Raw genomic sequence first — 12,780 nt, 5'->3', positions numbered from 1 at the left:
AGGAGTCTGTGTGGCCCTTAGGCCAAAACGTTTGTCGACCCCTGTTCTAGATAGCCCAGTTAAAGTTTATCTAAAATTCCAGTACTGTAAAAGTTTTTAAAAGTCTCAAAGAGTTGAAATTTAAACTTCTTAAAGGGTTTCTCTGTAATAAGAAAGTAATAATGATATTCATACGAATAATATAATTACTTTAATTTATCAGGATTACATTACTTACCACAAAAATTATATCTAGGCTATTGAAATTTATTGTGTAACACAAAATCATGTTGATGATTATACTCTAAAGTAGTTACCAATTAAAACAAGTGCAAAATTGCTTTGATTGAGCCCATTGTGTTGTTAAAAATGTTACTCTGTATTTACTCTGCTCTAAAATACCTCAATTAATACCTATTTTTAGCCACCTTATTTTGAAGTTTGAAGATGGACTATCTTAATGTTTTCTACTAATAGTACCTACCTGAGCAGTCAGTTTTGTGTGATAGTAGGCCTAATTAATAGTAAATAAGTTGTTCTTAAAAAAATACCTTTGCCTATTTCATTTGTATTTAAATATTGAACCAAGGTTTTTGTGATTCATTATTTCTCAGATAATCTGAGAATCTTCAAAGCACAAGGATGTAACAACCTTTGTAGTTATATAAAAACTAAACATATTTTAGTTTTGATTGTATCAATTATGTACATTTGAAGTAATAATATTGTTATAAAATAGTTTGGTAGTTATTATTTGTAATAGTCCATATATTGGTGTTGCTCAGCTTATTATGGGTTGTATCTGCGTTGAAGACAAAGATTTCACCTATGTTTCGGTCGACCCTGCAGTCTCCATCAGGGTAGCTGTTACCTGGTTTTTGGAAATTCTCCTGTGATGGGAGTGTTTCCTGATTGGCTGCAGTTTTGAACCAATCAAAGCCTTTCTTTCTTCTGGCTGGCTGATTGGTTTGGTCAATTGAAGCTGGGCCTCTATAATTGGCTGGGGCTGCTGGCTGATCAGTGACCTCTTCTGGTTGTCTGGGCTGTTTGGCCAATCAGAGGCGATCTGTCGTTTGTTGGATGCAGAGATAGGTTTTGAGGCTTTCCGAAGAGTGGTCCCATATCTAATTTATTTGTATCCATCCTCTCAATTTTTGTTTGATAGGTGTTGTAATATTTCTACTGCTTAACAAATGTATGTTTTCTTGTATTGAGGGATTGGTTTGAATTTGTTTTAAATTGGTCAAATTCTGTGCTGTGGCTGGTTTCCAAGGAGTTTTCTGCTATGTTTATAGTTGCTTATATCTTTGAAGTTTTTTATTTTTTAAATATGCTTATATCTTTGGAATTGATAGTTTTATTTAAAAAAAAACAAATGCTATTTTTGTCTTTTATGTATATAATTTATGTTTGTATGCCTGAAATGTTTTTGTCAGATTTACTTTATTGTAGTTATGACCTTTTGAATTTTTATATTATATTCTTTCGTGGTTACTTTTGCTTCTAAAATTATTGGTTAATAGCACAGAAGCATTATACTATACATGCATATATATATATATGCATGTATAAATGTATTTATTTGTATATATAATTATATTTATGTATGTATACATATAACAATTTTTGTCAAATATTTATTTTATCATTTCATAAGTATGTATGTGTTGTGTTTTATTTATATATACACACAACACACACACACACGTGCACACACACACACACACACACACACACACACACACACACACACACACACATATATATGTTATAATAATTTCATTTGCACAATATTAAAAGAATTTTAATTTTAAATGAAAATTTTGTATATATTAAATTCAAGTGTTTGTTATATTCATCACTTTTCAACGGGCACGTTAGGCGCCGTACAACCTCCCAGTTGATTGAGAATCATGAAGGCTTACTGGGCTGCGGGAATCTGTGCAGGTATGCACGGGTTGTGGCTCACCACCCGTACATGATCCTGGTTGCGGTCGTCGTGTTCTCGACGACCTGCCTCGTCATCCCCCTCACCACCAAGAGCCTGCCCAACTTCGCCGACCCCCAGCTGGTGAGGCTGCTCAGCTTCGCACTTGGTGCCGAGTGACTCGGTCACGAGGGAATACTACTCAAGCAGTGTGTTATTTCCAAACTGCAGTACTGGCTGTTTGGTATACTTAAATAATACACATGACTGTACATCTTATTTTCCTTGTTCATGTTGTCTTTCATATATCATCAGCCAGGGATGTAGCCAGGGGGAGGTCTGAGGGGACCGGACTCATCCCTTCAAGGATTCAAATGTAAAAAAAAACTAGTGAAGACAGAATAAGAAAATTACAGCAACTTGGCTACATAAGGTTACGGAAAGCTTTATTTTTAATCCTTATAGTGGGCTACAATAAATGAATTTCCTCTCACATCTAGCCCAACAGGACGGTCTTATCCACAGAAGCGGCAGGAATTGTGTTTGCAAGTTGTATTTAATGCCGGTTTGCACACGTGTTAGCTTTAAGCATGTCTTTCAAACTAACTTGACATGTGTATTTCATGTATTTTATAATATAAATATATATGTATATATGAGTTGTTTTAACAAAACCATTAAACAATTGACTTAAGAAGAAAGTATTTAAAACATTTAAATGAAAACCAAAATATAAAATGTCTAGTTTTTCTCTCAAGCAAAATCATTAAATTTCTGTGTATAAACGTTGGACTTCTAAGTGTGTACTGTTCCTTGAGATTTTAGTGTGGCAACGTTCTTTTAAAACTCAATTTTAAAGAAAACTTACCGATATAAAAATGATATAATGGTCATGCTGGATCCCCTCCTTCACAAAATCCTGGCTATGTCCTTGCATCATCCATACTAAGTTGCTGTCCACCAACCTCCATATGTTAACTTACATTGAAATATGTTATGAAGTGTTTTAAATATATTCATATAATATTTTTTAGGACAAGAGATGCAAATACATTTATTACGCACTTAAGTATCAGAATTTCTCTATGTAAGAAAGAAAATATAACCTACTTAATAGTTTAGAAGTACAGAAAAAATGTAGCATTAAAAGAAACACTTATTATTTTGTTACAGACTCAAAATCCACAACAGTAGCAGAATTATAGCGGGTAATATTTTATTGATACTATTGAACTCCTGCTTAGCAGGTGTAGGTACATGCAGCAGAGGAGAGTTAGATGATAGTAGTAGCACTGTTATGGCAAGTTCTGATGAGAAGTACGATTGGGGAGATAACATTTTCTCATTTTTCTAAGTGTTCATGCAGTCGTGTAGGGCAAAGGAGGAAATGTTTTTTTCTTTCTTAAAAAAAAAATTAAAATATTTTAGAAGCGAACCAAGATAGTTAAAGTTCTGCTGTGTTGAGAAGATATTGTCTCTCAGTTTGACTCGTTTATGTAACACTGCTCACATGATTGTCCTTTTTCAAATGTCGTGGCATTTACATTGGCCGTGTTTGAATTTGCTGCAGCGTGTATGCGTTCACTTTCCCTCAGTTACTTTAGGTTTGTTGAACTATTTTTTTACCTTATGACACGCACAGCATTTTTGCACTTTTTACTTGCTGGAAACACTATGGTGAGTGGTGGTTCTCCTTGTGGGGGCAAGATGCTCCTCTTGAGGAAGAGTTGTGAGGGCAGATTATCTGTTGGAGCAGTTTTCTACTTCTGAGTTGTTAGTAATATTCAGTGTATTGAGATTTTAAGAACAATGAATAAATAATGTATCACATTACATATAGGCTAATGATTATTGTATATTTACATGTAATCATTTTTTGAATAATGTGTATGTATACACTTTTATTTATTTAAAAAAACTACAGGTTATGTGATGCATATCCTTATTTAGTATTTTAAGTTTAAACATAAACAACTTAATTTTTTTAAGCTATAATTATTTGTGACACAATATTCACCTTTATTGACGAATCTTAATTCGCAATTGTATTTTCATGGCATTTGCTTTTGTGGCATGTTTAAAAAAAAATAGTCCTCAAGTCATTCTCTTTGCCTATATGAGAGGTACCAACTCTTTTAGATCTAGGTTTATTTGCTCCTAACTCTTACAACTCCATTGGGAGCAAAAGAGACCGAGAGTAAAACAAACGTTGACAAGCAATGATTTCTCTTCTCTTTCCTGGCGAGGTGTGCATCGTAGAAACTAAACCAACTGACTTAACGTGAGTGTGTGTGTGCTGAGATGGGTGTTTGTGCACATGGAGACAACGTGGCAGGTTGTGACTGGGGTGGAACTACCCAGGGTTTTGAATCCCGGGGCACGGTGCTGGCCCAGAGGCTGACGGCGTGGAAGAACCTGCTGAGGGCCACCCGCCCCTCGGGGCAGCTGACGGTCAACCCGTACGATCAGCCGGCCACCGTCTCCCCCAACAGCGTGTCGGCGCAGGATGCGCGGTTCGGGGTGCGGCAGGTGAGATGCCACCAGGGCAAGTTATGTGCTCCAGCCGGCTTGCACGGCAGGCCTCTACAAAATCTCTGAAAGTTTTGGAGCCAGCGATAAAAAAAGAAAAATTTTACTTTTGTGACCAGTTATAATTTTAGGTTTTATTTCAACATTAAAGTATTGAATGGTATTCAAATCGCAACTTGAATACTTTAGCAGTACATAATTGGAGTTACCTTGTTACAATTTAAATACCATTCTGGTTTCTTGAACCCAGTCATTTCTGTACAACAACAAAATTGGTGGGATGATTTCGAAATCACTGCATATTTATATTTTTGTATCGTAGCTTAAGTTAGTCGCCAGCAAGGAAAAGCTAAGCGTCATGGCAACCTGGCACCCGGGATTTGTAGAGCCCCTTTTGCCCAGTCATGACTTGAGGCTAAGGAAAGTATTACTCCACTGGATTAACTTGCATCAAATTGTTTGCTTTTTTAACCCTTTGCCTGTGTAAAACAGCGTAAGGGTCTAGAAAATATCTTTGAATGTAAGATCGTTTTCATTCCATTAATTTTTTTTGTTACTAAATGAGTTACGCAACTTTGGAAGACATCCTGTGCTTCGGCCTTCGCTTCTTCCCCTCTTTTCCCTTCTTCCATCCTTTCTCCTTCGCCCCACTCTAACCTACCTTGCTTCCCCTTGATTCTTTCCTGATTTCAAAAGCATGGGCTTTAACCTGTGTTTTTTTGGGTATAAAAAGGATTGGGCCTAAGAGCTTCAATCTGCATCTAATCGTTTTATACAGCAGTTTTAATACATCAGCAAGTGTCCCGGAAAGGTTCTTCGGGTAAGTCGTGACAGTCTGCTCATCAAGAGTTTGATTGTTGGTGTGTTGTGGCAGCACTTTAAATAAGTAGTTGGACATAGTTTCTTTCGTCTAAATTTTTGTTTCTGCTTTCACAGTCAAAATTTTGTCCTGGTTAACTTGTGTTATAGCTGAGTGCCATTGTATTGCTGGCCGTGACTTTCACCGAAGTTTCTTCTGAAGACACTCGTGAAGTTTGAATATTTTAGGAATGCTGTTCTTTTTTTGCAATTATTTAACCTGATAAATGTCTTTCTTGGTGGTTTACCAGTGTTTTAAATAAAGACAAATAATCATTGTCCTGTTTTAAACCACTTTTACCATGAGTGCTTGGGCACTCTGTATAATCTTGTAACATTCTGCTCACAGTATATTCTAATTGTAAATGTTTACGCTTGTGTGTCATACTTAATCACACTTCACCCTCTCTTGTAATTTTATAGTTAAGACCACTTAAATTTAAGATGCTTCTCTTATTGTTTTCCTCTGTGCAGTTTGTACAGTAACTAGTCAGTTTTGTGAAATAAAATAATGGTTATTAGTTATTACCTTCATTTGGAATCACGTTGGTAATTTCTAAACATAATTGCAATACAGCAATGATATGCTTTTCTGGCATGGTACCATAACCAACTTTGATTATTGTGTTTTTGATATTTGCTCTTGACTCATCGGTGAGAATATACTTCGAAATGTTGACTGTGGTGAGACACACACTGTGGCAGTTCACAGAACGATGGCTGTTCAGATGAAAAGAGTTAACACCCTCATTGGAGAGGCAACACATTGGAGTGGCATGGGAAGCAAGGGAAAACTGTGAAAATATACTGGCTGCCAAAATGACTGCCTAATATTATGTACTGGCTGCCACAATATCTTATCTAGTATTCCTGTGTAAAATATACTGATTGTCACAGTGTTTGTCTAGTATTCCTGTGTAAATATACTGGCCACCACAATGTCTGGCTAGAATTCCCGTGAACAGTGGCAGGTATAGAAAAAAATAGGAGGGGGGGGGGGCATGGGCTCTAATGCTTCCCCCCCCCCTCCCCAGAAAATTAAAATATGCACTGGACAATATGACTTCTGAAGTAATAAACAAGTATTATACTAGTCCAGACTACCGTTGCCCCACCCCCCACCCATATCCGCCCCTGCCTGTGAAAATATACTGGCTGTCACAAGGTCTGCCTAGTGTTCTTGTGTTAAATCTCAAGGTTGTTATTTAACCAGTATCGAACCTAGATTGTGGTAGTGAGCAACTGATGAATTTCTGCACAGTTACCAAAACCAGGTATGTTAATTTTTAGAAACCATGACAGCTTTAATGCCCTGATAGTGCAAAGCCTAGAAAAATAACATATAATTATGTTTGTATTCATAATGGAATTAACATGAACTAAAGTTTTAAGCAGAGCAGCTGAGCTGGCTTAATTCGTGTGCGCAGGGGTAGGGAGAGTCACACGTAAGACGTAACTGACAAAACGCTTGGTTCATGAGGTTGTAGCATAGCCTGCATTACAAAACTACGTGGAGAATAATCACTACATACATACTTAAAAAAAAAAAAAAATATCCAAGCCTAGATAGGGCAGGATAAAGATCTAAGCCTGTTATGGACTGGAGAAGACTTTTTCTACCCAATGCAGTACGTGTATAATGTACATACATAATAGTTTTGTGACTTGTCCAGTGTCTTTGAAGGTTGTGTGACAAACAAATGCCTCTGCAAGGAGAGGTGAGTGGAGTACGCTGTGTAGCTGTGGTGCCATGGTCCGTGCATGTGCTCAAGTGTGTGTGGGCAGGACTTGGAGCCGGCCCCAGCGAATTGGGCGGAGCCGCCCGACTACCCCAGCACGGCGACCGAGCGGCCCAGCGTGGTGCTCGACTACTCCAAAAACTCTGCGGCCTGGGCCTTCACCTTCAACATCACAGAGGTACGGTGCAGCTCAGCTAATTTCAACGTTTGGGAATCAGCTTCTGACCACAGCAGCAACTGCATGAAATAAACCTAATCGTAGCCTGCTTAATGGCCCGTCTACAATAGCAATGTTCTAAACTGTGTCCGAAGGGCACTCGTCGCTGATTGGTCCACGTGACCCTCTGACGTCATGCTCAAGTGGGCGAAGGCCCGAACCTACCTGGTCCGAAGACATTCGTCAATTTGAACTTTTTGTCCCAACCTGTGTATTTCGGACACAGAAAAAGAACAGAACACTCACGATATTGAATTTCCGGTTCCCGTTTGAAAAAGTGGTGTTTTTTTTTTTGTTATTGAAGGAAATGGAAGGTTTTGTATGTTACTTATAACTTACATAACTACAGTCTCAAACTACAAAGCATCAAAACAATAAACAAAAACATTTGGTTTGGCACATTTACTGCGCTCTGGTGACAACTTTATAAATCAATACATTCGGACATCGGACATCGCAATTGTGGACAGGGCAGTTTTCGGTGAGACAATGTGACGTCACTCACATTCGGATAAGGACACGGACCACGCACAGGTTCGGACTATTGTAGACGGACTCTTACTCTGTTACAACTGACCATTTACTAGAGCCTTCTTGGCTGAAAGAAAACACACTTAGCAAGTTATCAGAAGGGTTCAGGTTAGCTGGAACGTACTATGTGCTTGATTTATCACATTCAAGTTGATTGTGCTTTTTAAATGTGAATAAATTTTATTTACATTTAGAGCTATAGCAGTCTCCATTTAATTGCTCCTTTTAACATTCAACAATTGGATTTTACTTCAAGTGATTTAGAAATACTTATTACATTTGTGTACTTATTATAATATTTACACTCACACTAAAGTGGACATTTAGATTTTGTAACTTCAGGATTGTAATTTAACATTGTTGTTACATAACAAGGAGAAGAAATTCAAGACATGTGGGATGATGTGTAGGATTTTTAATTGTTGTGCTTGATTTGTTTTTTATATACATGAAAAGTAACTGCTGATTATGTCCTCACCAACATAACAAAACTTTATGAAGTTAGTATTTTCAATAACATTTTCACAATTTGATCAGCAGGGTTCTTGTTGGCAATTATCATTGAGGTGTCTAGTTCAAGTGTCAAAGTTTGTGGCTTCAATTCTGGCATGACTAAGTTTATAAGTACAGACTTGGCACAGGATCTGTACGTAGCAGTACAACTGAGTTGTGTTTTACTTATAGTTTCTTGAAGATTGAAACCCACATGTAATATATTGGCTCAACAATTTTCTGTTGTGCTATTGTGCTGGTATCATGCACATGCATGAACGGACTCTAAAAAATACTGTCCTAGCTGTTAGATTTGTGCTACTTTGTAAAGAAGGGATGGTGTGTATTTGGCAAGTGATTTTTGCAATGGTAGGATGAGTCATGCAGTGGGGGTTATGAGAAAGTGGCACCAGAAAACCTCTCATAAATACTGTTCATGTATACTGTGGTTTCCATAGTCAAACTGACAATGCATTTCAAAACACAAAGCAGCATGAGCATATTTTTTTTCAATAATATAAGTGAAGCTGAGTAATTTGTAGCTCATGAAGCAGTTACTACATGTGGGAGAATAACTGTATTTGGCATTCTACACTGCAGTGAGACAATACATAAAAAATAAAATAAAATGCCTGTTGATTGAGTGGTAGCATTTTCTGGTTTTCATGCAATTTTTGTTAACACATGTACATACTTAGGTCAGGAAAATAATAATAGTAATTAAAACCATTTGCCTGAAAAGTAATGTTATGGCAAATCATTGGATGTTCACTTTCTGTGTATCCACAGCTAGAAAACTCAAGCAAAATAGATGCTGTAGTTGCAGGGGTGTAAATATTTATTCGGTAAATATTTGGACTCTGCAGTTAACTAAAAATTCAAGCGTAAACGTGAACCGGTGCAGGCAGAGCGAGACAGGACGGGGTGTGTTCTGCAGCTGGCGGAGAGCAGGAACTGGTCGGAGGCAGACACTTTCCGGCAGAACGAGTGGGATACGCTGACAGCGATGGAGAGTGTGGAGAACGAGCAGTTGGAGCACTACCGCGGCCACCAGCACCTGGGCAGTGATGGGTTCTTCTGCGGAGCACCTAGTGAGTGTGCCGTTTCTCTCGAGTCATAGCATCAACCTGTTCAGTAATTTTTTTCTTGTGTATAGCGTGTTTCATTTACGTTTGTATGTACATTTCAATTTTATTGCCAAATCTCCAAACGACCTGCTGTGCTGTGTTTGCTCCAACTCACAGATGGTTCAACGCTTTGCTTTTATGCTCTCTCAGCTATGGGAACAGCTTATTTGAAAAATGACAAGTTCTGCATCTAAACTTCATCAGTGGTACCATTTTTGACCGCTATTGTTTACTGCCTCCTGGACTGGTGGGGGTGTAACAGATGAGACAGGATGACACTTTGGAATGTAGCACCAAACAACCACTTGTAAATATTGTTTAAGACATACTATGGTTTCCAAACACACAGCTGCATGGAAATATTTATTTAATAATACAAGTGAAGATGTATAATTTGCAGCTCATGAATAAGTTTGAAATTTGCCACACAGTGTTAATATGTTGTGGAAGAACACAAAGTGCGTGATCTAAAAGTAGAACTTGCAGGGCTTTATAAACATGTGCATACATGATACACTAGATTGAAGTTTAATTACAGCATACATATATAATCTGGCATTCTTTGATTTGGAATATTCTGTAATCTGGCATCCATGAGCTACTCTGATTTTTGTTCGTGAGAATCTCTGTGTACTACTATTATAAAGTTTAGTTTGGCCCACCAATACTCTTAGTACATTCCCCGATGTTCACGATAGTTAGTAAATGATGATGAATCATGCGAGTCTGCCATCTTTTTGAGATTTCTGAGACTGCCACAGATGGCAGCACCGTGTTTACACATTTCTGTTCTAATCAACTTCCATTCCATTCACGAAATTACTCCTACCAAGTGCTGTATACCGAGAGTTAAGATGGTCACACACTAAAAAACAGGATTCGCAGAAGCCTAGTGCAGCGGGTGGCAACTCAAATATGTACCCAAGTAGTAGTGTTTAAAATATGCATGATAGATAGTGCTACTATAGCTAGCTAGTTCTTTTGTAAATTCATAGAGATCATTAATACTTATAATTAAATATTTATTGAAATGTTTATGATGGAATTAAATTTATGAATTCAATAATAAATAGTAGCAAAAAGTCAATTATTATTTAATATTTTTGTTTGTTTAGTGTGGTTTTTTTATGGTAATGTGTTATCACCTGATCGTTTCTATAATAACTGAAGAAAATGAAATTATCAGGTTAAATATAGTTCATAATGTAAAGAAAAACGGTTTTTAAAACAAAACAAAAAAAAAAACCTTCACTTTTCTGAAACTGTATCGAGTATCCAGCAGTAAACAAATCTTGAGACAGCATTTATTAATATTAATTATCTGCCATGCGAGACTGCTAGTTATCTCGAGTCTGCTAGTCCGCTCGAGCCTAAAAAAATGTTGCCAATTGAGTTCTTCAATATATTCCATCGTCATGCACTTTCAATCACATTACTTAATTTGTAGATAAATAGATGGCAGTGTAGTCGGGGACCGTATGCTGGTACATTAAAAAAACGTTGAGTTTCCAGTCTTTCAGATACATGGTCGTTGGCCTGGTGTTTTGCATTAGTCGTCCCTACAGTCATGTTGCTGAAGTAACTTAGGTGCAGTACGTGTGAGTATGGCTTGCACTCGGAGCAGGGCAGGAGTGTATGTCACGTCCCTAGTGACCGGTGCTCCCCGCTCGGTCCTGAGCTCTGGCCGTGGTGTCGCAGGTGGGCAGTACTCACGAGTGGTGGTGAGCAGCGTGGACGGGACGGACCTGTTCTCGCTGGAAGGGGTGCGGGACATGTGCCGCCTGGAGTGGTATCTCATGTCTGTGGCAGAGCCCCTGGACATCTGCCAGGAGGTGATTCCTGGCCGCTGCTGCCAGCCCTGGTCGCTGCCGGGCTACATTGCCTTGCTGCACAACCGCTCGTCCTGCCTCTACCTCACGGTTAGTCCCTCGTGCATGTGCCGGAGAAACCTCAGTGTGGTTCCAGGAGGAAAGTTGATAGGTTTTTGTATAAGCGAAGGATGATTTAAACCAAAATTTTTCATACTCTGTGACATCCATATGTACTTTTTTGGGTTAATTAATTGGAAATTGGCTTGACTACAGCCAAAGTGTGAAACTTACTATGTATGTATTTATGTCCTAGCTATGTCTGTTTTCCTGCAATATATATTTTTTAAGCATATGTATGGTTTATTTTATTACTGTACATTCATACCAGTGTTTACATTTCATTGAGATTACACTATTCGGAATATGTATACACTACTCTATACTATTTAAATATTTCAAGATACTAATTGCTTCGTAATTATGAAAATAAACTTTTAAAACCATGCATTTTGAGATGTTTGGAAGAGGCTGTTTTATGGAATTTACTTCATATAATGTATAAACAAGTATTGACAGGAACAGATTGTAGTTTCCAATATGTCACAAATGTTTTGTCGTAAAAATCTAGGCTGTTCATCTGTTGTATTCTTTGTGTTAATTAATTTTTTTGCCAAAATGTGTTTGTCCATGTTGTCTTCGTTGTGTCGTCCAGAGATGCTTGCCTGTTATCACTAGTTTTTTCCCATGTTGTATCATCTATTTTCTTACTTGTAGATTTTTTTTGCATGTTGTGTTGTATGGGTTTACTGAGTTGATTCTGGCTTCAGAATCTCATGTGTGTTTACTTAGTTCCTTTCGAAAATAGCTAATCTCTTGAATGTTTCCTGTATTTTGTACATATTTACATATATATTGGTTAGTCTTGACATGGATGATGGATTTAAGGTCTTTTAAACATTGTGGTCATTAGAGATGATGAGGGATGATATGAGAATGGAGCATTAAAAGTAATGATAGCCAGAGGGAAAACAAGATTACCTTGAGAAAACCCACTGACTCACAGAAACATCTGTCATGTTCCCCACAATCATAAAATCCAGGTTAGACCCCAGTAGGAATCAAACCCATGTCTCCTCAGTGGGAGGCCAGAGATCTGACAATTTGTGTCGGTCTTGATTTGTGTGCCTTATTTTGCTCTGAGTTATTGTATTCAGGCTAGTGGTCTCTGAGTATTTGAAAAATATTGTATATTCATGAATAATTATGTATTCTATTCAACATTTCAAATTATATATTTTTTTCTCATTATTTATTACCGATAGATACACCAAGTGGGACTCATTCACAAAATATTTAAATAAAAAAATGTAACATGAATGAAGCTTAGAAGGTTTATTGAGAAATTTGGATTTGTTTTCTGCAGCATAGCCCATACATCTTTTTTTATATGCAACAAGTAATCTGTGATTATGATAAAATTATTAATAATTCTCTGTTTACGCATATATATAACCAGTTAGCTTAACCAAACAGTTTTCAAAATAAAATTTTACTGGTTTAAGAAAATTGA

General features: G+C 37.4%; 1 protein-coding gene across 3 annotated transcripts in view; it reads left to right on the top strand.

The window, feature by feature from the left end:
- LOC134542266 (protein dispatched) overlaps positions 1 to 12,780 on the top strand; it is an 87,179-nt gene that overhangs the window by 38,858 nt on the left and 35,541 nt on the right. For 2 of the 3 annotated variants that reach the window (XM_063386386.1, XM_063386384.1), the window contains exons 3-7: positions 1,927 to 2,050; positions 4,268 to 4,435; positions 7,079 to 7,210; positions 9,210 to 9,363; positions 11,098 to 11,318. In XM_063386386.1, the coding sequence (XP_063242456.1) occupies positions 1,927 to 2,050; positions 4,268 to 4,435; positions 7,079 to 7,210; positions 9,210 to 9,363; positions 11,098 to 11,318 (799 nt within the window). The remainder of the gene's footprint in view (positions 1 to 1,926; positions 2,051 to 4,267; positions 4,436 to 7,078; positions 7,211 to 9,209; positions 9,364 to 11,097; positions 11,319 to 12,780) is intronic. The other variant, XM_063386385.1, reaches the window with a different exon arrangement.

The sequence above is a fragment of the Bacillus rossius genome (genome assembly GCF_032445375.1).
Source record: "Bacillus rossius redtenbacheri isolate Brsri chromosome 4 unlocalized genomic scaffold, Brsri_v3 Brsri_v3_scf4_2, whole genome shotgun sequence".
Lineage (NCBI taxonomy): Eukaryota > Metazoa > Arthropoda > Insecta > Phasmatodea > Bacillidae > Bacillus > Bacillus rossius.
The sequence above is the reverse complement of the archived record's forward strand: the minus strand, read 5'-3'. Positions and strand labels throughout refer to the sequence as shown.